The sequence below is a fragment of the Ips typographus genome, linkage group LG13 (assembly GCF_016097725.1).
Source record: "Ips typographus isolate SLU linkage group LG13, UJ_Ityp_2.0, whole genome shotgun sequence".
Lineage (NCBI taxonomy): Eukaryota > Metazoa > Arthropoda > Insecta > Coleoptera > Curculionidae > Ips > Ips typographus.
In genome coordinates, this window is record NC_138434.1 from 1481545 (window position 1) to 1507398 (window position 25854).

General features: G+C 39.6%; 3 protein-coding genes across 4 annotated transcripts in view; 1 reads left to right on the plus strand and 2 right to left on the minus strand.

Annotated features, from left to right (window-relative positions):
• Nucleotides 1-22473, plus strand: part of Obsc (Obscurin) — a 45219-nt gene extending 22746 nt beyond the window's left edge. The window contains 32 exon segments of the mRNA XM_081991377.1: nt 1553-1671; nt 1724-1892; nt 1948-2068; nt 2124-2248; nt 2302-2465; nt 2515-2719; nt 2781-2798; nt 4115-4341; nt 4394-4561; nt 4609-4795; nt 5083-5321; nt 6246-6477; nt 6532-6845; nt 6898-7056; nt 7107-7351; nt 9085-9389; nt 9444-9564; nt 9623-10183; nt 11500-12020; nt 12073-12371; nt 13991-14244; nt 14303-14521; nt 14570-14794; nt 14855-14999; nt 16062-16366; nt 16421-16702; nt 18596-18960; nt 19020-19303; nt 20707-20887; nt 20945-21170; nt 21225-21330; nt 22175-22473. Coding sequence (XP_081847503.1) covers nt 1553-1671; nt 1724-1892; nt 1948-2068; nt 2124-2248; nt 2302-2465; nt 2515-2719; nt 2781-2798; nt 4115-4341; nt 4394-4561; nt 4609-4795; nt 5083-5321; nt 6246-6477; nt 6532-6845; nt 6898-7056; nt 7107-7351; nt 9085-9389; nt 9444-9564; nt 9623-10183; nt 11500-12020; nt 12073-12371; nt 13991-14244; nt 14303-14521; nt 14570-14794; nt 14855-14999; nt 16062-16366; nt 16421-16702; nt 18596-18960; nt 19020-19303; nt 20707-20887; nt 20945-21170; nt 21225-21330; nt 22175-22297 — 7214 coding nt within the window. The 3' untranslated portion in view covers nt 22298-22473.
• Nucleotides 22373-23753, minus strand: LOC145736942 (ribosome biogenesis protein SLX9 homolog). Of its 2 annotated transcripts, none has more exons than XM_081991495.1 (2): nt 23626-23753; nt 22373-23070 (listed from the first exon to the last, which is right to left on the minus strand). In XM_081991495.1, exon 2 carries the CDS (start codon nt 23065-23067, stop codon nt 22462-22464), a length of 606 nt encoding a protein of 201 aa, XP_081847621.1. In that variant the 5' UTR covers nt 23068-23070; nt 23626-23753; the 3' UTR covers nt 22373-22461. The 2 variants fall into 2 exon arrangements, with proteins under 2 accessions (XP_081847621.1, XP_081847619.1); XM_081991493.1 differs by lacking the exon at nt 23626-23753 and adding an exon at nt 23131-23264.
• Nucleotides 23754-24168: 415 nt separating this feature from the next.
• Nucleotides 24169-25842, minus strand: RpL7 (ribosomal protein L7). Its single transcript, XM_081991486.1, has 5 exons — nt 25690-25842; nt 25170-25460; nt 24763-24955; nt 24555-24707; nt 24169-24311 (listed from the first exon to the last, which is right to left on the minus strand). Exons 1-5 carry the CDS (start codon nt 25698-25700, stop codon nt 24201-24203), a joined length of 759 nt encoding a protein of 252 aa, XP_081847612.1. The 5' UTR covers nt 25701-25842; the 3' UTR covers nt 24169-24200.
• Nucleotides 25843-25854: the final 12 nt, after the last annotated feature.

Genomic DNA, 25854 nt, shown 5'->3' on the forward strand with positions numbered 1-25854 from the left:
TTTAGCTTTCACCACTCTCTAAATCTTATTTAGCACTTCAAGTTATCTTTTTCTAGTCACGTTACCGTTTTTGATTAGTGCCATTGTGCTTTTACAGTGTTTCCAGTAAAAATTGCATTTTTCATGTCACGTGACGTGTATTTTACAATTTCAGCTTTTTCCACTCTGTTTAAACTTCAGTTAGAAACTTTTCACCTTTTTGTGGTCTCGTGATTGTTTTTCACTAACGTCACCTTGCCTTTACAGTGTTACCAGCTTGAGGATTACCATTTTTCGGTCACATGATTTGTATTTTACAATTTTAACTTTCACCATTCTCTGAATGTTATTTAGCACTTCAAGTTATCTTTTTCTAGTCACGTGACTGTTTTCGACTAGTGCCATCGTGTTTTTACGGTGTTTCCAGTAAAAATTGCATTTTTCATGTCACGTGACGTGTATTTTACAATCTCTTGGTACATGGTCAATTTCAGGTTCTAGACTTTAAAAGAAGTTAATCCACAAGATCTATTTTTGTTATTATTAACCAACTGCGATGTTGCCAATTTTGCAAGAGTAAAAACAATACAGGTCAATGAATAACGCTCATCAAACGTAAAATCTACAAGGAAATTGCAAATTTTGTATTTCTTATTTCTCCTTTTGTTGATGTAAACTAATAGTGATTGAAAATAGGCAACATCGCATTTTGTTATAGAAAATATTTCAAAATCGGTAAAAATCGTAAAAGTCCATGTTTTTAACTAAATTTACGATATTTTGTGATATTTTGCTGGCTAAAATGGGCTTGGACCCATTGGTGTCGAGCAATTCTTTCTTTGCCCTTTTATCTAAAAATATGGCTTAAAATGGTCCAATTCAAGTAGATGATGGGTTAGGAAACCCACCAAAATCGTGGGTTGGCTTTTTTGAGGTCCTCTGACCATCCTACAACCTCACATTAACAAAAACACCGGAAATTTCTGCACACTGCCAAAATGTAGGGCAAAAATTCAAAAAGTGCAGGTTTACCTAAAGCTCTCAATGATCGTTTCCCAACTATTTGGAACCCAAAAAGACTCAAATTTAGAGTAATTGGCAACTTGGTAACCGATAACAAAACTAGAGCTCGATTTTTGGGAAAGAATTTTAATGGTAAAACTCTGTCTCTCGAGATTTTGTCAATACGAAAAATGTAAATTCTATATTTATGACCTTTTGTGGTGCAAACAACGTGAACGTGACGTCACGATGACGTAATTTGACAGTTGGTTATTGGATTGTTTTGTCAAATTACGTCATTGTGACGTCACATTTTGTTTGCTCCATAAAGCCTTAACGCGAACAAGCTAAATTCATGTCAACTCTTTTGCGGATCTTTAATTAAATCAACTATTTGGGACCCAAAAAGACTCAAATTTAGAGTAATTGGCAACTTGGTAACCGATAACAAAATGTATGTAAGTGTTAGCAACAGTGTTGTCGTTTTTAACGCCCTAAAAAATTTGAAAAACAAAAACGACAACACTGCAGAAGTCTTCAATTAATCTTAATCGTCCTGATTGTGCTTTAGCTGTGCCTGTAATCTTGGACACCAACATGAAAGACGGTTCAAGACCAGAATCCCTGGACATCACCTACATTGTTAGAGGATTTGCCAATCCTCCTCCACAGGCGGTTTGGACCTTGAACGTACGCTCTTCAATCTTTTTTAAGTTCAGTTGTATCACTATTTGACGCACAGGGTAAAGAAATCAAACCTGACGGACACCTGAGGATGACAGCCAGTCAAAACGGTGAAGAATTCAAACTGGAAATCCTCAAATTGGAACTGAAAGACGCCGGAGTGTATGAGTGCATCCTGACCAACCCAGTTGGTAGTGTGACACAACGAGCGGTTTTGGAAGTGACTCGTGAGTTTCGCTTCTTTATTGTAATGTAGTAAAAGTATTGAAAGTGTATTTGCAGCCGAGTCTGAGTTACGCAGGCCCAAACTTAAGGAAGGACTCAAAGACCAAACCATCGTAAAAAAGAACGGCGTCACCTTCAAGGCTGTTATAGTAGGAGAGCCGGTGCCTGACGTGAAATGGTTTTTTACTCTCCTTAAGTGATCTTAGTTCCTCCAGTTAATGAGTGATTTTCAGGTTGAAGAACGGCAAACCAATCTCCAATGCAGAGTTTGAGAAGAGCAAAATTGTGCTGGAGACCGAAGATCATGATGTTGATGACGGCCTGAAGGAGTGCACGTTTTCACTTACAATCCCACGCTGTAGGGTGTTAATTTACCATCCAAGGGCATGTTATGATAGGATGGTTTTTCAGGTGAAACCTCCAACCAGGGTAAATACACAATCCAGGCCAAAAACAAGTGGGGTGAACTGGAAGACAGCGCCCAGCTGACTATAGTACTGCGGCCGGAAATCGAGGGACCCGAAGACGTCAAAGTAGTACCGGGAGAGGCCACAGAGTTCACCGTAGTGGTGCATGTAAGTTTGTTCAATCACTTTTAAGCCGGTTACGTCACTTGTTACACAGGCCAATCCGGAAGCTCAAGTTTTGTGGACTAGAGACGACAAAGTCATCAAAGCCAGCGACCTTATTTCTATTGTGGAAGATCGCACCAATGAAACCTACAAATTGGTGTTCCACAAGGTTTTACTAGCTGACGAAGGCTACTACAAGGTTATTGCCAAAAATGACTTGGGGGAGAGCAGTTCGGAGGCTCGATTGAAGACCATTAGTAAGTTCAATTCCTACTTGTTTTAGTGTATTTCGTTCATGTAAAAATTGTGACGTTACAGAAGAGGCGGAACCTACAAGTAAGTTACTGTGAACTGAAGGTTTTCGCTTTTTTTTTATTTGATTAGCAAGAAAATACCGTGATTTAATAGCTATTTATGTACCAAGGGCGTTAAGAGAGAACATAATGCCTGTGGCGTGAGTGATAGGTTTTAGTCTGGGCCTTAATTCTTGAAGTCAGAAAACGGAATTCTCAAGTGTTGATAGAATGTGACAGAACAAAACTGACAATGACGGGTTTTTGTCACATTCTTCAGGCCTTTCTCTTGATAACTCGCACCCTGATGGACATTATACTCTCCCTAACGCCCGTGACGCATACAATATTTTATGTTTCACCTAATTCAGCAATTATTTACTGTTTCTGGCGTTGAAAAGTAAGATATTAGCGGTATGTTGTTTAGTGTTTATATCACCTGAATGATGTGTGTCAGTCAGTGAAAATAGCAAAAGCTGGACGAAATTTTAGAGAATTTAAAAGAAAATGCTGCAAACGGTAACGAATACTATATTTTGTTACTAGGCCTAGAAAAAGGTGTAGCATATACTAGTTTTTTTTGTATAGATTTGGAATGTTTTGACCGGAAAACCTCATTTCTCGGCCAGTTTTAAATACGAAAAATGTAAATTCTATATTTATGATCTTTTGTGGTGCAAACAACGTGAACGTGACGTCACGATGACGTAATTTGACAGTTGGTTGTTGGATTGTTTTGTCAAATTACGTCATTGTGACGTCACATTTTGTTTGCTCCATAAAGCCTTAACGCGAACAAGCTAAACTCATTTCAACTCTTTTGCGGATCTTTAATTAAATCAGGCTTGTTTAAAAAACCACCTTATTTAAAAAAATAGTTTAGGTAGGTTTTTAGAAAGTTTTTAGTGGCATTTAGAGACCGTTGGCACTTGGCTCTCGGAGCTTCTGGCTTTTGGGAAAGATTCACTCGTAGAAGGCTCTGGAACTTTTCAGAAAGTTCTTAGTAGCGTTTAGAGGTCTTTGGCGTATTCAAAACAGTCCTAGAGGTCTCGGTACTTTTTAGAAAGTTGTCAGTGGCATTCAGTGACCTGTGGCACTTTCAAAATGGCTCTAGAGGCTTCAGGCAATTTAAAACAATTCTTGAAAAAGTTTAAGACACTTGTAGACCTCTGAACACTATATTCTACACCGTTTCCAAGATATTATTTCTTCATAATGTTTAGGTGAAACATAAACTGCCTTAGTGTTTTTTTTTGCAAAATATCGCTTTATTAAGTGTAATATAATAATTGTCATGGCACTATGCTTCAGTGTTATATTTTTATAACTTTACACTCTCAGTAAAAAACAATTTTTTAGCGGAAAGACCCAAATTTATTACCGGTTTAACTGACGACCAAATCGAAGATGATGGTGAGTTTTCGGTAATGGTACGTGCCGATGGTTTACCCAAACCGGAAATCAAATGGTATCTGAACGGAAAAGAGATCGTGGAGGATGCCAACCATAAAATCGTCACTTCGAGTGACGCGCAAGTCACCAGCACCCTCGCCGTCACCAATTACAATGCAAAAGACGCCGGCACTGTAAGTGACCGTGCGTAATTGAGGAGCTGTTCTGATCACCTGATTTTTCCAGTACAAAGCTGTGGCAGTTAATGTGGTGGGGGAGGCCGAAACTACGGGACGTATCACCATGATTCAAACCCCGCCCACTCTATCCAAGAAGCTGGACAGGAATTTGGACGTAAACGAAGGGGAACCTTTGGAGTTGAGAGCCAAAATTGGTGGAAGCCCCAAACCAACGGTAGGTGGTTTATGGTGATTGACACGTTGTTTAGAGTGCTTTTTCAGGTTCTTTGGTACAAAGATGGAGAACCGATTTCCCCAGACGATGACCGCGTTCGAACTACATTGTTGCCAGACGGTACAGTCAAGCTGAGCATCGACCAATGCAAAGCTTCGGACAGTGGCGCCTACAAATTGGTGGTAAAAAATCCAAATGGGGAAACGGCCACCTTATGCGCAGTAGCAGTTGCACGTGAGTACTTTTGGTATCGCGCCTACATTGTCAAGAAATACTACGACGACTGATTGGTCCAGTTTGTGTTTTGATTAGTAAATTGCTTTAGTTGGCTTTGCTTTGTTGTTTTATTTGCTTTTTAACCTCGTCTACGCGAGAGGACGCTGCTAGCGGCTACATTGTCTAACTAAAAAATTGTTTAATTAAAATTGGTTTGACAATGTAGCTGAATAACTGAACAGGTACGTTCCGAAACAGCCTCTTCTTGAATTAAACCATACCTTTTTTTCCCCATTGATTTACAGCCAAACAACGCAGACCCAAATTCCTGAAATGCTTCAAGGACCAAAAAGTACCAATAGGCAAGGAAATGCGCCTGGAAGCCAAAGTAGAGGCTTATCCACCTCCAGAAATCAAATGGTTCAAGGACGGAGTCCCGGTCAGGCCTTCATCCAATGTACATTTCGAAACCCACCCAGATGGACGGGTGGCCTTGGTCGTTGATATTATGAAACCCGAAAACGCTGGACATTACGAACTTAAGGTTGGTAGAGTTGTGTAGAAGTGCGCACGTGTGAACTATGTCAAATTTTTACCCTTTGAGAATGACGTCATGCAGGTGAAAAAACAAGCACGTCTGGAATTAGATCACAAGTTTTAACCTACAAATGCTTTGAAAAATTAGTGTGTTTAGAAGTGACTGATGATCAAGTGACTTGAAAATCACATGATCATGATAGTTTCAGTTTAATCATCATTCATTCAGTGAATAGGTGTATTTGCACTCACTTAAAGATCTCTTCTACTCCTAATAATATATTATTAATGTTCATTGACTTTGTGTTGTGTTATTGTGCTGTGCACAATAAAGCGAAAATAGTAATTTGGCATACCAACATTACCAACTTCTTTGTTTTTCATAAAAGCGGTTATTTTAGTTTTACTGACCGACATTTTCTTAGAAATGTTGGTAAAATAGGAGTCGTCAGCTGGAATTCCAGCCTTTTTCATTCGGCTAGCAGTACTCACTTTTAAAGCCTGTGATGCTCTATCATACACATTGGAATAATCAATTGGGATGACATCTGAAAACTGTTTCTTTTTGTACTCCAAAAAAAGCAGCACATTTAGAATTAGCATTTGGGCTTGCTCATTGTAGCGCATCATTTTTATACCTTTGATATTTGTTTATATCAAAGTGACAGTATATGTCAACGTTTTTAATTTGACAGGATGACAAAATTAATAACGTGCCTTTTTTGCTAAAATTGTTTTGATGACCTTTTGTGGTGCAAACAACGTGAACGTGACGTCACGATGACGTAATTTGACAGTTGGTTATTGGATTGTTTTGTCAAATTACGTCATTGTGACGTCACATTTTGTTTGCTCCATAAAGCCTTAACGCGAACAAGCTAAACTCATTTCTTTTGCGGATCTTTATATATATAACACGAAATTGGTGCAGGTTACAAATAAACTGGGAGAAGCGGTTGGAGATGCTCTCATTACCACCGAAAGAAAACCTACCAGACCGCAATTTGTACAGTCCCTATTCCCTCAAACTGTAGTGGAGGGTTTCCCCGTTAAATTGGAGGTGAAAGCCGAAGGTTTTCCCGCCCCCAAAATCACTTGGACTAGAAACGGTGCCGAGATCATCTCCGATAATAAACACGTAAAAATCATCGACAATCCAGATGGTAAGACGCGTCAAAATTAATGTTGAATCGTAGTATTTATGGAAATTGATACAGGCACCTCGGCGCTAGTGATTGACGCGTGCAATCAAATGAGAGACGCCCTCACCTACAAGGCAGTGGCCACGAATTCAGCCGGAGAGGCAGAAACTGCCGCACCTCTAACCGTACAATCCTCCAGCAAACCGGACGAACCTGAAGAACGTCCGATGTTTTTGCACAAATTAAAGGACGTGTCAGTGGACGAAGGTCAACCATTGATCCTAGAAGCACCTTTTACTGGTAATCCCATTCCTACTGTTCGGTGGACTAAAAATGGCGTCCCGATCGAACCTTCCGATCGCGTATTAATGACTTGCGACGGACGAAGGGTAACTTCCCACAACGTTTCACCTGAATTGAGATTTCAGTTATGACTTTTAGGTGGGTTTGAGAATCGACAAGGCCGGGTCGGTCGATGCCGGAGTTTACGGAGTTACAATCACCAATCCTCTAGGTGAAGAGTCGAGTGAGGGCAAGGCCACAGTGAGAAAAGTGTTTCAACCTCCAGCGTTCACTCAACGATTCACCGATCTTCAACAGGTCAGTCGTGTTAATTTTATTATTAGTTGCTCAACTATTATTGTTATCAGATGCCGAACAGAGATGCCAAGTTTCCGTGTAGGGTGACTGGGGTACCGCAGCCGGAAGTGACCTGGACCAAAGACGGAGAACCACTGCGCGAAACTGACAAGTACCACATAAAGAGGGACGGCGATTTGTGCTGTTTGTACGTCCAGAACTGTCAACCGGAAGATGCGGGCGTCTACAGAGCCACGGCCACCAATCCAGAAGGACAAGCCGTGTGCACGGCTACTTTGGAGGTTGTCAAGGAAATGTAAGACACTTTCTCGTTGTAGTAATAACAATCAGATTGGTTTTACTTGTTTTGGTCAGTTTTGTCGCCATTTTGTTTTTAAGCACTTTGGGCTACAAATTCGTAAAAAGAACCACCCTGTAGCTCATCAACTAACCGAGTTATGGTTAATCAAAGTTGATCAACTTTTTTGGAAATTTACTCTTTTGGTCACTTTTGTCGCCATTTTGTTTTTAAGCACTTTATCCTGGGACAGTGGCATGCGCTTACAGAGTGGTCAAAAGAAGACTCTTTGGGCTACAAATGCGTAAAAAGAACCACCCTGTAGCTCATCAACTAACCGAGTTATGGTTAATCAAAGTTGATCAACTTTTTTGGAAACTTACTTTTTTGGTCACTTTTGTCGCCATTTTGTTTTTAAACACTTTTTCCTGGGACAGTGATTGGTGCTTACAGGGTGGTCAAAAGAAGACTCTTTGGGCTACAAATGCGTAAGAAGAACCACCCTGTAACTCATCAACTAACCGAGTTATGGTTAATCAAAGTTGATCAACTTTTTTGGAAATTTACCGTTTTGGTAACTTTTGTCGCCATTTTGTTTTTGACGTTTAATGACAGTTTTATTATTGCCTGACAGCTGTCTAAAGTCATTAAACAGTCCCGTAAAACTGTAAAATGTCAAATAGTCGCGTCTCTTTGATGAATCACGCCGGAAACTATTATTCGCAACTCTGCGAAGTTAAATGTAACAATTGTGACGTTAAATGACAGTTCAAGACGTTAAATTTGACAGTCGTGACACTATACAGTGTGGCTCATACTTGTTATCACTATTGAAACTCATTGAGCAGTGTGAGATGAAACTATCAAATGCAGAACAATAATTGTGTTTACACTATATTGTACCGTCGTACTCCTTAATAACACACTTCTTGAACAACACTGTATATTGTTTACAAACAATAAACTGACACTGACACTTAACCTCGTTATCTGACAACTTCGACTTCACTACAACCATCAACTCAACAACTAACTAACCAGGCCTGGTTCAGCTGCTTATATAGGCTTCCATGGTTTCTAGAAAATTCCCAAATATTCATGAAATTGACTTTCTCTCTCACACTCATTAAGCTATAACATAAATCTCTCTCTATATAAGCAACGGAGCCAGGATTTTCTAGAACACAGACAAAAGAATGTAGAACGTAAACAAAGCAACGTAACATACAGGGGTAACAACAAATAACTAAAGAAATCCTAACTAATAATCAAAAGTTCGCTTTGCAACAATATGTTTCTAACGTCACCTGACAGCTGTCAACTGTCATTCATGCCAGTCATTATGGACACGTGATGTTAATTAAGAAACGTTCAAAAACAAACTAGTAAAGTGACTGTAATTTAATACTTTTTTTTGTTTGCACACGTTCTACTAGCCACCCTGCATGGTCTTATTGGTTATGGGGTTGCTTTAAAAATTATGTAACATTTGGAAAGCTGCTGCCATAACTTTTGCTTTGTAATTCGTCTTTTTCGGATAAATCAATATTTCTTGAGACATGGGACGTTAATTGAGAAATGCTCAAAAACGTCCCGAGATATTGACCTGAAAAAGGCATTCGCGTGTTAAAACAAAACCAAAAACAATTATTGGTCAATTGAGGACTACTTTCTACTACTCTTTGTGGTCTAAATAACTCCTCTTTAAATTGTTTGCTATTTAAAATAATATTCTTGGTCTATGTTCCTAGTAAAGTCCAACAAAAAATCGAACCACCCACCTTCCTGAAACGTATCGGAGACACGGAACTGTACAAGGGAATGACGGCGAAATTTACGGCTTGCGCTACTGGTATCCCAGAACCAGAGGTGGAGTGGTACCATAACGACGAGAAAATCTTCCCGTCGAAGAGAATCCGCATGGACAAGGACACCGCCGGACTTCTAAGGCTCAGCATCCTGGGGGTGGATCAGGACGATTTAGGGAAATACTCTTGCAAAATTTTCAACGACCACGGCAGCGATATTTGCCATGCCACCCTTAAGTTTGATGAAGGTTTGATAACTTCGAATTGGTTTGGTTTGGTTTTACATTTGTGATGGTTTTTAGGGCTGGAGGCGAAACCAAAACGACCGATGACAGACCAGTATACTGAGTTTGACAAGTACAAAAGAACTGGTGCTCCCGTGCCTTTGTCTGACCCCCCAATCATTTCCCAAATGACTGACAGGTTTGTCCAACTTACTTTTGAAACTTCTGGTAATTTTATAGGGTTGATATTTATCCAGGCACTGCACGTTATCCTGGAAGCCTTCAATCCCTTCAGGACCTAGAGAACCTGTAACCTACCAGCTGGAAATGTGCGAATTACCTAACGGAGACTGGTTCACCGTACGTACTGGCATTAGAAGTTGCACCTGTGGGGTGCGCAACTTGGAACCGTTCCGCGATTACAAATTCCGCATCAGGGTGGAGAACAAATTTGGCGTTAGCGATCCTTCTCCTTTCGCCCTCACTCATCGTCAGAAACTCGAGCCGGAACTGCCCAAGTTCCGGCCGTATTTGCCGCCCGAAATCGATTTTCGTCCAGAAACCTCCCCCTACTTCCCTAAAGACTTTGACATTGACAGACCGCCTCACGGTGGCATGGCCCAAGCTCCAATTTTCCTCAGACAGGAACACCCAACTCAATACGGGGTCAAGGACCAGAACACCAATTTGTTTTGGTTCGTTTACGGTTATCCCAAACCGAAAGTTAGTTTCTACTTTAACGATGAGCTCATTGAACCTGGTGGAAGGTTTGATTGGAGTTACACTAGAAACGGTCAGGCTACCTTGTTTATTAACAAGTAAGTATACTATACAGGGTGATGATATATTAGAAGTTTTCGCTCAAATTTGGTTGGGTCCAAACTCTTCATCCTGTTTCTAATCCTATTTTTGAATTAATACTTTCCTTGCACAGTTTCTTAGATATTTCATAAAAATGGAGGATTTGTCAGCAAAACTTTAATTAAACTCTGAAGTCTTGAATGGTTTGCTGATGTGACCTTTTGTCCGAGAGAGAGAGAGAGAGAGAAAATGAGAAAAACCTACATGGTGGTCAATATTTACTTTTTAGTCAGACAGATAGAAAAACTGTCAAAAGTTCGTTTTTTTAAATGGATTCTTCGTTATTTCATGGTTTGTAGTAACAGAACATCTGACTGAGTACCAAAGGTTACATAACCAAACCTTTCAGAACTTAATTAATGTTTAGACTACCGTTTTGCTGAGAAATCCACTATTTTTATAAAATATCTAAGAAACGGTGCAAAAAAATTTCCAAACTTTGTCTTTTCAGTGGCTGCTGGGTTTTGGTTCAGTACGTCCCTGTTACTGGACTGTCATTAACGATTTTTTTCCTGTATACTGTCAGTGACTGGGGGATATTAACAACCAAAAAATCAGGACCGTACTTTGCCTCTGGTTTAAGTGGCAGAAATTTTCAAACTTTGTCTTTTCAGTGACTGCTTTTTGAGCTTTTAAAGCACAAACTTGGATTTTGGTTCAGTACGTCCCTGTTACTCGTCTGTCATTAACGATTTTTTTTTCTGCACACTGCCAGTGACTGGGGGGTATTTAGAACCAAAAAATAAGGACCGTACTTTGTCTGGTTTAAGTGGCAGAAATTTTCAAACTTTGTCTTTTCTCCTGCATAGTATTAACATTAATTACTAGCCTTCTTGCGAGGAATTCAAGAATGAGATTAGAAACAGGGTGTTGTTAGATAGAGTCGTTCGCTAGATACTTCTAATATACAGGTGTGGTAAATCCAAAACTGACCATAGGAAAACCGCGTAACGGACAGAGAAACGTAAGTAATTGCATGCGCGGGAGAAAGACAGAAAACGAAAAAAATATCAAGTAGGCTTTGATTTTCAGCGCGCTGTTGCCATACGCCAAATATCACTCAAATACCGTCAACAAAATAACTTGGCGTTTGGCAACAGCGCGCTGAAAATCAAAGCCTACTTGATATTTTTTTCGTTTTCTGTCTTTCTCCCGCGCATGCAATTACTTACGTTTCTCTGTCCGTTACGCGGTTTTCCTATGGTCAGTTTTGGATTTACCACACCTGTAGTTTGTTTGAGAGAGGCAACATTTTTAATCATAAATATTTTAGAATGTTGGACAGAGACGTGGGTTGGTATGAGTGTGTGGCAAGAAACGAACACGGTGAAGCGAGACAAAGAGTACGTCTCGAAATAGCGGAAGCCCCTTACTTTATCCAGAGGCCGGACATAGAGTACGGCTTAGTACGAGGCCGCATTCAGTTCGTAGCTCGAGTGGTGGGAGTACCGTACCCTGAGTTGAAATGGTACCGAGACTGGAAACCTTTGGCGTCGTCCAGTCGCATTAAAATCACGTTCCGCGAACCAGACACCACAATTTTAACGATCAACGATGTGATTTACAAAGACGAAGGGCTGTACTCGGTGTCCGCTCGTAATGTGGCAGGTACCGCTTCTGCCAGCGCCATGTTGTACGTGGAGGACGACGACAGGGAGTTTGGAATCAGAACGTACACAAACATTTCACCAATTAGACCTCACAAACGTCCAATCGCAGATTACTACGATCTTGGGGACGAATTGGGTAGAGGCACTCAGGGTGTCACCTATCATGCTGTAGAGAGAGTTAATGGTAAAGTTGGTAAAATTTCGTGGACGAACTGTTATTTTGATTATCTAAATAGGTCGCAATTGGGCAGCCAAGATAATGCACGGCAGAGGCGATTTAAGACCGTTCATGTACAACGAATTCGACGTTTTGAATCAGCTGAGGCACAAAAAACTGATTGCGCTGCATGACGCTTTCGAAACTGACGACACTCTGGGGCTGATTTTGGAACTAGGAGCTGGAGGCGAGCTGGTGCCCGACTATTTGCTCAAAACCGACTATTATACAGAGAGTGATATCGCCGGATTTATCCGACAGCTGCTTCAGGGCCTGGAATATATGCACGGGCGTGGTTACGCCCATATGGGACTCAATGTAAGTTACTGTTTCACTTTAACGTGACAGTTTTCGTTTACTATCCGGGTGTTACTCTAGAGTAAGTCAGCAGTTGCCAAATCCACAATATCACATGACTTTACCACTCTATAACCCAAATACTCAAATTTGCCTTAACTTAAAAATGTATTAACATATTGTCTGCAAGGTTTTGTTGTTCTTTTGAAGTCGGAACTAAAATTCCATTTTATACTTTGATGAAGCTACTTTTGACATTAGATTGGCCATTAAGGACGTGGTTGTGTGTCTGCTCAGCTGTCACAACTGTCAAACCAAAACCCATAGAAACGATCATTGTCTTAATTTGCTATTGACAGTTTTTGACGTTTGATCGGTGGTTTAGGGTGTAATCAGCTGCCAGAACTGTCAAACCACGAACGATGGAGATGTTAAAAACACTTTTTTCCTAAACTTTCTCTAGACACTTGCTAAAACTGTCACGACTGTCAAAACTGTCAAACAAGGGTTTATGAAGTGGTTAAGTGCACTTTTTGTCTTGACTTTAATTGAAAAGTTAATGAAATCAAAAAAATACACTGTACACCTCCATGAAGCTAATTTTAACAGTTTTGATGTTAGATTGTGGATTTAGGGCGTTTCTACCAGATCAAACAATTGTCAAACAAAAACCCATGGAGATATTAAGTCTATTAACCTCTAGACTTGTTATAAAATCTGCTAAAACCAAAAAAATGCACTTTACACATCCATGAAGCTAATTTTAACAGTTTTGATGTTATAGTGGCAACTTACGGTGTGGTTGGGCGTCTACCCAGCTGTCACAACTGTCAAACCAAAATCCCTGGAGATGATAAGAACACTTTTGCCTAAAGTGTCTTTGAACAATTGCTAAATCAAAAAAATGCATTTTATACCTCCATGAAGTTAATTTTAACAGTTTACCAATTTAGAGTGTGGTTGTAAATCTCCTTAGTTGTCACAACTGTCAAACAAGTGGTTAAGTGCACTTTTTGCCTTGACTTTAATTGGAAAATTACTAAAACCAAAAAAATACACTTTATAGCTCCATGAAGATAAGATTTGGACAGTTTTGACGTTAGAAACTGTCTAACCAGCTCTCACAAAGAAAAACCCATAAAGATGTTAAGTGTATTTGTTGTTTAAACTTTTCATGACATTTGCTGAAACCAAAAAATGCACTTTACACCTTCATGATGCTAATTTGAACAGTTCAGCAATGGGCCTATCCCACATATCATACATTTTATGACTGGAATCACAGACTTAATATTTTCAATCCGTCTTTGTAAATATGAAATAAAAAAAAAATTGTGGGACAGGCCCATTTGGTTGATGTACGCCTACCCAACTGTCACAACTGTCAAACAAAGACCCCCATTAAGGTGTTAAGTGCATTCGTTTGACAAATTACTAAAACCACATAATTGATTTATTTATACATTCAGGTTGCTACTTTTGACAGTTTTGACGTTCGTTAAGTCAATTTGGATACCGTTGCTTGCTACTAAATGTTTGGAACAAATCATTTTATTATTCAAAGTTTTTCTCAAATTTAAACATTGTGAGGTTGATTCTTAATTTTAGTGCAATTTTATTTGGACGTTTTTTTTTTTTAGTTGGGTGACTTGTTGATCGCCCATCCAGGTGGTGATGACCTGAAAATCACCGATTTTGGCTTGTCCAGACAAGTGAGCATGGCACACTTGTACCCATTGATGTACGGAGTGCCTGAGTACGTGAGTCCCGAGTGCGCCAATAACGAGGGAGTGGGCTTCGGTCACGATTTGTGGAGCGTGGGCATCATCACTCACATTCTACTATCAGGACGATCACCATTCCGGGGTGCCCACGATCGTGAAACCCTCACAAGGTATTTTAATTTAAAAAAAAATTGATTGGCACTAGTTAAGAGTGATTTGGTTGCGCAGAATCAGAGAAGGAACTTGGTCGTTCGACGATGAGTGGTGGAGTAGAATCAGCGCCGAAGGTCGCGATTTCGTTACCAAACTTTTAGTCTACCATCCTGATGGTAGGATGGACGTGCGCGCTGCTTTGAAACACCCATGGCTGGAAAGGTGCGACAGGAGGTACCAGGATGAGTTCCAGATAAGCAGCCGATACCTCAGGGACTACTGGACTTTATACAGGTAACCCAAAAAACCTTCACCAAAGCGGATTTAATAGAGGAATTGCAGGGAGTGGTACGACAACGCATCGTGCAGAAACTGGTTTAGGCGTAGACCGCTCGAGGGCGCTTTCACCCACCCATCTAAAATGGTGTACCCACCAGGGGAAGTGTACACGCCCCGTCCGTCTCCACCCAGAGGGGAGAAAACTCCAAGGACTCGAACGTGGGAGGATCAGTTACCCACACGATCGCCGCTCAACTACGAAATTGGCGCTTTTAAGTCGGAGAGCCAGTAAGTTTGGGTTTTTTTTGCAAAGCGACTAGGAGGAAACAAAGAATGTGTAATTTTCAGCTACCAAAATGGCCCGGACACTTACTTGCTGCAGCTCAGAGACGTTGATTTTCCGGTACGTCTGCGCGAATACATGAAAGTTGCCGTGAACCGCACCCCAGGTTCTTCCTACATTATGTCAGACGACAACGGATATGATTGGAGCGTAAGTTTGCTTGTGGGAATCATTTTGACAGGTGTCACGTGACTGTCTATGTTAATGGTGTTCGAGTTTTATGTAACAGTGGTTACAAACATTAAAACTGTCAACATTCACCCAATCGGAGCATGAATCTGTCAAAAGTAGTTAACTCGCAGTGTTCGAAATAAGACGTATTTTTTATCGGTTCCTAACAACTAGTTTGACAGCTGTCACGTGACTATCTAAGGAAATAGTGTGCCAGTATCACGTGACAACTGCCACTAACCTCAAAACTGACATGGGTTTGCCCAGTTTGAACGTGAAGTTGCAAAAATCACAGTACCAAACAGTTTTCTTTTACCTATTCCATCCCAGTCGTGGTTTTTAGCTTCTCGGTCAGTATTATGACAGTTGTCACATCATTGTCTAATTAAATAGTGAATCAGTATCACGTGATTGCTGTCAAAGACGTCAAAGTTTGTTTATGACAACTGTCATAAACATCAAAACTGTCAAACATTGTCCAGTGTAAGCAAAAAGCTGCAATAATCACGGTTTAAATTTTCTTCCACTATTCGAGAGAATTCATGATTGTTGACTCTATGACCATTATTTTAACAGTTGTCACGTGACTGTCTATGTAAGTGGTGTTCGAATTTTATGTGACAAGTGTCAGAAATGTCAAACGTTACCCACTCTGTAAAAAATTATAGTCTATAGTTAACTTGCAGTAATCGAAACAAGACGTGTTTTTTATAGGTCCCTAACTAGTTTGACAGCTGTCACGTGACTATCTAAGCAAATAGTGTTCCAGTATCACGTAACAAGTGTCATAAACGTCAAAACTGACAAACTTTGCCCAGTTTGGACGTGAAGTTTTAAAAATTACAGTATGAAACAGATTTTTTGAAGTATTCGAAACAAATCGTGGTTTTTAGCTTTTCGGTCATTTTTTTGACAGTTGTCACGTGACTGTCTAATTAAATAGTGTATCATGGTCACGTGACCACTGCCAGAAACGTAAAAACTAGCAAAAATTATTTGTTTTTTCTACAATACGGTAAATTTGCTGATTTTTCGAGACAGACTCCAATAATCCGAGAGCGTCGTAGATTCACGGACATAATGGACGAGGAAATTGACGACGAAAGAAAAGCACGAATCAACCGATACGGTACAAACGACACTCCGTACATTAGAAGGTTGAAACGTGAACTGGGCTCCCGTTTGGACACTTACGTGGAAGCCGAAGCCTTTTTGGAGAGCAAACAAGACGGCAGAGGGCCCTTCTTCCGGGAAAAACCCCAAATGACCGCCATGATGGAAGGAAAAGACCTGGAACTGACCTGTTTGGCCGTCGGGGAACCCACACCGATCGTACAGTGGTTCAAGTAGGTCTTTTTCCCCGTTAGTGGTTTTGGTTGAGTTGAGATTTTTCCAACTAGAAACGACTCGATCGTGGCCGAGTCGCATCGCATCAAAATCTTCACCGACGCCGAGGGTCGTTCGCATTATCGCCTCACTCCGGCCCTGGCTTTCGATCAAGGCATGTACAAAGTGGTGGCCAGGAACAAGATCGGTCAGACCATTGCCCGTACCAGAATCGTACTGGGTTTGGTACCGGACGAACCGGATAGTCCTGAAGCTAGCCAAGTATCCGACACTGAAGTGTTGCTACAGTGGAGACAGCCCAAACATGACGGCAATTCCCCCGTGATTTGTTACAGGTAATGTCAAGTTGGCAGTGTTTTTTCAGGTTAATGGATAGGAAATTTAATGAGGATTCCAAAAATGTGCTTAAAACTGTCATTTTTCCACTCCAAGTAGGTTTTACAGGCGATTTTGTCTCTGACTGTTCTTTCAAACCGCGTTTCTGTCAGTTAAAACTGTGACACCACTTTTCTGCACGACTGTACCAAATTTGTAGTGTTTTTCCAGGTTAATGGATAGGAAATTTAATGAGGATTCCAAAAATGTGCTTAAAACTGTCATTTTTCCACTCCAAGTGGGTTTTACAGGTGATTTTGTCCTTGACTGTTCTTTCAAACTGTGTTTCTGTCAGTTCAAACTTTGGCACCACTTTTCTCCCTGAATTTACCTGATTTTGTAGTGTTTTTTATGTCATTAGATAGGAAATTTAATGAGGATTCCAAAAATGTGCTTAAAACAGTCATTTTCTCACTCCAAGTGGGTTTTACAGGCGATTTTGTCTCTGACTGTTCCTTCAAACTGTGTTTCTGTGAGTTCAAACTGTGACACCACTTTTCTGTCCGACTGTACCAAATTTGTAGTGTTTTTTCAGGTTAATGGATAGGAAATTTAATGAGGATTCCAAAAATGTGCTTAAAACAGTCATTTTCTCATTCCAAGTGGGTTTTACAGGCGATTTTGTCTATGACTGTTCTTTCAAACTGGGTTTCTAGTAGTTCAAACTTTGACCCCACTTTTCTCCCTGACTTTACCTGATTTTGCAGTGTTTTTTATGTCATTAGATAGGAAATTTAATGAGGATTCCAAAAATGTGCTTAAAACTGTCATTTTTCCACTCCAAGTAGGTTTTACAGGCGATTTTGTCTCTGACTGTTCTTTCAAACCGCGTTTCTGTCAGTTCAAACTGTGACACCGCTTTTCTGCACGACTGTACCAAATTTGTAGTGATTTCCAGGTTAATGGATAGGAAATTTAATGACGATTCCAAAAATGTGCTTAGAACTGTCATTTTTCCACTACAAGTAGGTTTTACAGGCGATTTTGTCTATGACTGTTCTTTTAAACTGTGTTTCTAGTAGTTCAAACTTTGACCCCACTTTTCTCCCTGACTTTACCTGATTTTGTAGTGTTTTTTATGTCATTAGATAGGAAATTTAATGAGGATTCCAAAAATGTGCTTAGAACTGTCATTTTTTCACTTCAAGTGGGTTTTACAGGCGATTTTGTCTCTGACTGTTTTTTCAAACTGTGTTTCTGTAAGTTCAAATTTTGACACCGTTTTTCTCCTTGACTGTCCAAATTTTGTAGTGTTTTTTCAGGTTAGTGGATAGGAAATTTAATGAGGATTCCAAAAATGTGCTTAGAACTGTCATTTTTCCACTCCAAGTTGGTTTTACTGACGATTTTGTCTCTGACTGTTCTTTCAATCTGCGTTTCTGTCATTCGAACTTTGACACCACTTTCTCCATTACTGTACCAAGTTTTGTAGTGTTTTTTCATGTTAATGGATAGGAAATTTAATGAGGATTCCAAAAATGTGCTTAGAACTGTCATTTTTCCACTCCAAGTAGGTTTTACAGGCGATTTTGTCTCTGACTGTTCTTTCAAACTGTGTTTCTAGTAGTTCAAATTTTGACCCCACTTTTCTGCCTGACTTTATCTGATTTTGTAGTGTTTTTTATGTCATTAGATAGGAAATTTAATGAGGATTCCAAAAATGTTCTTAAAACTGTCATTTTTCCACTCCAAGTGGGTTTGACAAGCCAATTTGTTCCTGTCAAACTGTGCTGAAAAGTTGCCAAAATCAGGATTTCGAAAACTTTTTTTGCATTATTCGATACAATACATCACTACTTAACACTGATTTAGTATTACCAATAACCAAGCATCACATCATACTACGATTTTAGGCTGGAATACAAACTGTCTGACGATATGGAGTGGATTAAAAAAGCGGACAACATCGACCACGAATTTTATTTGGTGACCGGTCTGGAAGCGAACCAGCCTTATATCTTTAGATTGGCAGCTCGGAATGCGATTGGTTGGAGCGATCCTGGGGTACCAACGGCCCCCGTTCTGACCAAATCCCCCGGTAGCGAGAAAATCCAACTAAGCAAAGCGATGGCGCATCTCCAAGCGATTACGGACAGCGGACGCGAGGTCGAGGAGGAGAAACCGTTCAAAAACAATTATCAGGTGGAAACCGAGCCTGTGGAATGGGAACACTCCAGCATTCAGGAGCATTACAACTTTATATCAGAATTGTCGAGAGGTGGTATTTTAAACGATCAAAAATTTGGTTTTAAAATGCTTTTTTCCGCGACTTTCTAGGGCAATTTAGTACGGTTCTGAAGGCCGTGGACAAAAGAGACGACAAAGTTGTAGTGGCTAAAATTTTGGAGATGGCCAATCAGAAGCAAAAGGATGACGTAGAGGGTGAATTTGCTGCTTTGCGATCGTTACGGCACGAGCGCATTGCTGGATTGCTGGCTGCCTACCATTCAGGGGAAAAAGCAGTGTTTATCCTGGAGAAACTACAGGGGGCCGATGTTTTGACTTATTTGGCCAGCAAACACGAATATACCGAACAAACTGTGGCCACTATTATCAGTCAGGTAATTTTACTCGCAACACTTATTTATTACAGTCCGGATTTCTAGGAATTTTGAGCAGTTTAAAAGCTTCCAAAAGTATCTAGAACCGTGTACAACGTTCCAAATGCCTTAAAAGCAGTCCAGAACCTTCAATGCTTTTTAAATTGCTTAAACACTTTCCAAACGCTCTTAAAGTAGTCTAAAAATGTTTTAAAAAACCACAGAAACTCCAAAATGCTTCTAAAACAATCTGGAAGCTTCCAAATGCGTTTAAAACAGTCCAAAAGACTTCAAATGCCCTTCAACTAGCCTGGAAGCTTTCAAAAGATATCAAAACAGCATATATCTAACTAGTCTAGTCTTCTTATTTTTTGAGACACCCTGTATAAAACCACCCTATAACAAAAGAAAGCTAACGAACGGGGCTATCGCGTGACGTTGAGCGGGCACGGCAAATTTGCCCCGTTTAGCCGCTAGAGGGCGTCAAAGTTGGCTCTCGTTTTTTTTGCAGTTTTTGCTCAATATCTCAGGAACGTTTCAGGTTAGAGATTTGAAATTGTTACCACAAATGCACCTCGATGGGACTCAACTTTTACCTTCTATACACTTTTTTGGTACCACGCACCGTTTGACTTTGAAAAATTAAAAACTCGAATTGTCAAGAATTTTTAAGAGTGCCCTGATTTTTTTTTAGAATTTTTTTTTTTTCAAAATTAACCTAAACCGCCTAAATACCTTCATGTTAATAGTAGAAAAATGACGTAAAGTGTCATTTGTCAAAATGTGATTTTGCCAGGGTGCCACACCCTAAAGTGTCAAAATTGACATAATTTCAAGGTCACTTCCGAAACGGTGCCAGTTAGAGCAAAATGGACGTGAGATTTGTGTTCCCCAGGTTCAAATTAGTTAAAATAATCACTTTGATTGAGGAAAATCCAAAATGGTCGCCGTTAGTACAGTAGACCCAAGAAATCCCTAATTTAGATTAAATTTTCGTGCGCTTTTCCAGAAAATCGTCCATAACTCGCTTATTTGAAACACCCTGTATAAAACCACCGTATAACAAAAGAAAGCTAATGAACGGGGCTATCACGTGACGTTGAGCGGGCACGGCAAAGTTGCCCCGTTTAGCCGCTAAAGTTATAAAAGTATATTAATTTATTAAAGTGCCTTGGAGTTTCAGCTTTAGTAATTTTATCCACAGATAATGTACTTTATGGAATTGCCTTTGAATCTGAACTACATTTGACGGTTTCTTATTCTGAATTACGCTTAACTGAGCTACATTTGGAAATGCCTCTAAAGCCGTACAGGTGGCTGTTTTGAGGAAAATACTTTTGCTTTTTAAGCGCTTTTTTTCACAATTTCCGTGCTTTTTAATCCGGACTGTACTTAATAATCATTTTTTGACCAAACTTTTGCAGGTTCTCGATGGTATACATTACTTGCACTGGCGTGGCTTGTGCCATTTGGACTTGCAACCAGACAACGTGGTAATGGCCAGTTTGCGTTCCGTCCAGGTGAAACTAGTGGATTTAGGTTCGGCGCACAGAGTAACCAAATTGGGTACTAAAGTACCTGTCGTAGGCCACCAGGACTACGTCGGTACGACTTTCCTTAGTGAACTGTGGCAACTATTTTGTACTAACTTATTTTTGACAGCTCCGGAGATTTTGGCCGAGGAACCGGCGTTCCCGCAAACCGACATTTGGTCGGTCGGTGTCCTGGCTTATGTAATGTTGTCCGGAACGGTTCCGTTCCGCGGCAAAGACGCAAACGAGTCCAGACAGAACACGTTGTTCGTTCGGTACCGGTTCGAACACCTGTACCAAGAAGTGTCGCAAGAAGCCACCCGATTCATTATGTTACTGTTTAAACGGCAACCAAAGTACGTTCTTAATTCAAATTAACACCAAAAAATTAACTTTTGCTTGATTTTCAGTCACAGACCTTCGCCGGATGAATGTCACGAGAATAGGTGGCTTTTGCCCACGGACTATATGATTAAAAAACGTGAAAGAAACGTCTTCTTAGGTCACAGAATTAAGGCAAGTCTCTTTAATAGTCCTATTTAACCTAGGAGTCTGAAGCCCTCTAGCGGTCAAACTGTTCAATGTATCAATCAAAGTTTTCACATCGTTAGAAAGCCCGTTTCATTAGCTATCCATTGACATATAAAAGTTCATACCTTGTCAATCAAATAAGGTAGTTTTTTAGGTTTAAACGAGACAGTGCATGAAAATTTGACAGAAAAGTTTGGTCAACTTTGAAGCCCTCTATCGGCCAAACTGTCCAACTTTTCACTCAATGTTGTCATATCGTTGGAAAGCCCGTTTCATTAGCTATCCATGGACATATAAAAGTTCATACCTTGTCAATCAAATAAGGTAGTTTTTTAGGTTTAAACAAGACAGTGCATTAAAATTTGACAGAAAAGTTGATGATCAACTTTGAAGCCTTCTAGTGGCCAAACTGTTCAACTTATCAATCAATGTTGTCATATCGTTGGGAAGCCCGTTTCATTAGCCATCCATCAACATCTAAAAGTTTGTACCTTGTTAGTCAAATAAGGCAGTTTTGAAGGTTTAACCAAAACGTGTATTCATCACGTAAAGTCTATTCCAGGGCTAGCGGCAGTGACGTAATCATTGTCGTTCCTTGTTTATTAGTTGTGAACTGAGCAAGACGGAATTTTAACGTCATTCACCCGAAATCTGGAACGATCAAGCTGATATAGTGAATTTCAATCTGACGTCACTGCCACCTGCCTGTTTAATGCAAATAAAAAAGACGGAACTATACTATGAGCATATCTGGTTGCCTAATGAAAAAATATACATGGTCGACGGGAAAACATGTTTAGTGGTAGATTATCATTTTTTATTTTTGCAGGAGTACTCAGAAGAGTATCACTCACAAAAAGAGGAACTAACCAAACAGACTGCAAGTGAACTTGGAGGCAAAGCCTTATTCAGGTCTCACAGTATACAAGATGAACTCTCAACAGCATCCTAGATAGGACTATTTACTAATTATCACCATTAATATTTTAGGTACTTATTGTTATTTTGTATATAAACTAAACTGAAGTTTGAGCTTGGTTACACATTGCTGATCTTTTATTTGTTTACAGAATTTTTTGGAGTTTTGTTGTTTAAAAATATTCAATAAAGAGATATTTAAGTTTTCAATTTTGCTTGTGCCACAACCGCCCGAACGTGTCTAGTAATCGTTTCCAAGGGATTTTTCTTGAAAGTATCATTGTTTATTAGAGCCTTGAAGGTTTTCACTCCTTGCACCAGTTGCTTCTTCCTTTTTTTCGCCTTGGCAATCCCTCTAGACCTCTTTGGTTCATCTGGTGTATATTTGACGTTTGTCCGATTTTTCAACAGCGACTCTAACGATGGTAAAGCATCTCTCAACGGATTTACATCACCAATTATAGGGGTTTTGCGTCGTTTCTTTTCCGCTTTCTGTTCTCTCTTTATACGACCGAGCACGTCGATTTTCTTCATAAATCGTTCTCGTCGCAGCTTTAGTTTGTCTTTCTTAGGTAAGGGCTGGGTTTTAATGGTGGATTTTTGCGATTTAACGCTCCTGGTGTCGTCTGACAGTTGGGTTTTTAGGGCTGCAACGTCAATGTTGATACCTGCAAACAGGTTGTCACTCGGTACAGTTATGGGTAAATGGGGGTGGTTTTCTTTAGTTGGAAAGTCCTGGTTTTGGGTGGATTCATTTTTTAGGGTGGCGTGGTACTTTTGACGCAGGCGTCGTACTTTTCCCATAGTCTATAAGAAAGGTTCATAATAAATACCACAAAACTAACTTAAAAAATTAGAAGTGCTCACCTTAAAATACACTCAGAACCCTATTTTTCAATAAATAACCTTGACTTGAATACACACTACACAGCTTTTAAAAATAGGTTAGGTAAGTAACATAACCCAACTTTAGCATAAAAATAAACACAACAAACAAAATTATCTCTGATAGATGGCGCAACTTGTGTCACGTGACATTGTGTTTCACTTACTGTTTGTTGTCACATGATCAGCACTCTTTTAGAAGAACAAAATTCATGTTATTTCCTATTTCCTAGTATCTAGGGCACACTAGAGGCACTTTCTTTCGATCCATAGTTTCGGATCCAAACGCGTTATGATCTAAAAATCACATGACACCATACCGAACCAAACAAACCGAAAAAAAATGGCTCCAGGTACTCAGGGGGACAAAAAGACGTATTTTGGCGAATGTATTAACCTGGGTTTTAAGCTGCAGCTTTTAGTATAGACCATCTTGTTTTATCAGAATGAACTAGCAGTTAAAATGAGATCACTCACCTCGCGGTCCTCTTCAGATTCAGAATCTCAGCGGAAATATGCGATTGCGCAAAAACGACGGTTACTTAACCGAACTCGTAATCGTACGCAACACTGCCGCTTATTGGCAAATAGCGTTAGGTAAAGTTTTTTTGCACGAAAATCCTCTTTTTCTGAAGAAAAACAAATTTCTACAATGAAAACTGTCACCATTACTTTCGCCATATTGGAAATTTTGACAAGCGCCTTCTAGTTGCCAAAAATGATAATAATTTTGACAGTTGACATTTGTTTTGTGTTTAGTTTGCTGGATAGATACAAACTGGCTTTCAATAGACCATTTTTTTTAGTTCAAACTTGTTGAATTACCTATGTTCTGTAGTTCTAAGCATGTTACAGCCTAAATATCATTATACAGTCAACTTGAAATAAACTATAAAAAGTTACTTACAAATAAAAAATAGTCTAAAATTTACGTCAAAAATAGTTTGCCCCTTCCACACTAGATGGCACTGAGATAGTTATTATTTCCCATCAGAAGTACATACACAAATAAAACACTACTTATAGTCTTAATGTATTTATTTATAACAAAATTAAACCATCCTCCTGAGGAGTTCATTAATTTTGTCTTCTCTGTTGCCAAAGTCACCACCTTCCACATAATGGTTGGCCTTCTTGCGCCATCCTCCTGTTGGGGTGTTCAGCTACAAAAACACCCCAAATTCAATATCATTCGTAAAGAAATTATTATTACAGCACACTCATAATCAAAAAATGTATCATTGTTGAAATACCACAAAATTAATTAAACTAATAAAAATGTGGCAATCATGCAATGACAGAAACTCTTTAACCAACAGTTATTAACATGTCACTTATCAAGAAAAAAAAGATAACATGCAGATCAAGTTGGTCGAATTAAAAGCAAAAAGTGTAGGAAAACTAACCTTAAAAGGCCACAAGAAGTTAGAGGCATATTGGAAGTTGGAGCCCACGGTGAAGATTTCATGGATCAAGTCCTCAACACAAATGATTCCAGACTTGCCCAATCTGTCTTCAATAATCTGATTGCTGGTGATTGGAATCCTTTGACCGTTTACCTGAAAAGTACACTCACAATTAAACATAACCTACAAAAATAATTAGGTAAAGTACCTTAGCAAAACCCCTCTTGTAGATCAACTCCCTGACTGACTTCAAGTTAGGGTAACCCCATGTAATGTAAGGCTCACAGATTCTCAACATGTTTATGGTGGACTTGTTCAATCTCACAAACACTCCATTGTTGATTTGAAGCAGTCTGAACAGCTGGAGCACCTTGCGCACTTTAGGTGCCACTTTGTTGATACTAAAAACAATCACAAATAATCTAAAATCTTAAAAATATAAACAAAATGTTAGTTTCCTTTACAATGCTCTGGACAACAGAAATAAGCCAGAACATGAACAAAAAACTTTTTTAATTTCAGACAGGATGGAAAGTGAGGTTGCAGTAGTTAACAGCCCCACTATAGAAACTGTCTGCACTTATAAAAAAAAAATACTGAAAAAGCCCTACTCACCCCTTAATACGCATTACAAAAGCCAACCTAGCCTCACCAGGAACATAAAAATTGCCCTGGTTCTTGGCCTGTCTGATCAACCTGATTTCATCACGCTCTTTCAACCGGTACTCCTTCACGTACTGCTCAGCCCTCTTGAAGATTTCCTTCCTCTTCTTGATGTGCTCACTCTTCTTTTTGATCTCAGACTGGAGCCGTTTGGCCCGGGATGCCGCCCTCCTCTTACGGTGCTTCAGTACCGACTCTGGTACTGCCGGCAGCCCCTTTACCGTCTTCGTTTTCTTTTCGGCCCTAAAAGTGTTAGAAAAACTCCCATTAACCTCAGTATAAAACCAGGGTATCAGATGTAAACACGGCACTTTTCAACTTATGTTTACAGAAGTTCTCGGACATTTGGAATAAAAATATTGGGGTCAATTTAAAGGGAAAAGTCTTGGAAACTAACTGGAATTGTTAAAAAAGCTAATTTATTTAGGAATATCAGGATGATTGCAAAATTAAAAAGTGGAAAAGAACTTACGTCGGCGCCATTTCAAACACAGAACTAGAAGAAGGAAAGTGCTACCAATTTATCTAACCTAAGTTTGTCTGTCACCAGTGTCACTACTGTCACTGTCAGAATTGTGCTGTTTAAAATTATGTGGTGGTAGCATTGAAAAATTATTTAAAAATAAACGTATTGTTA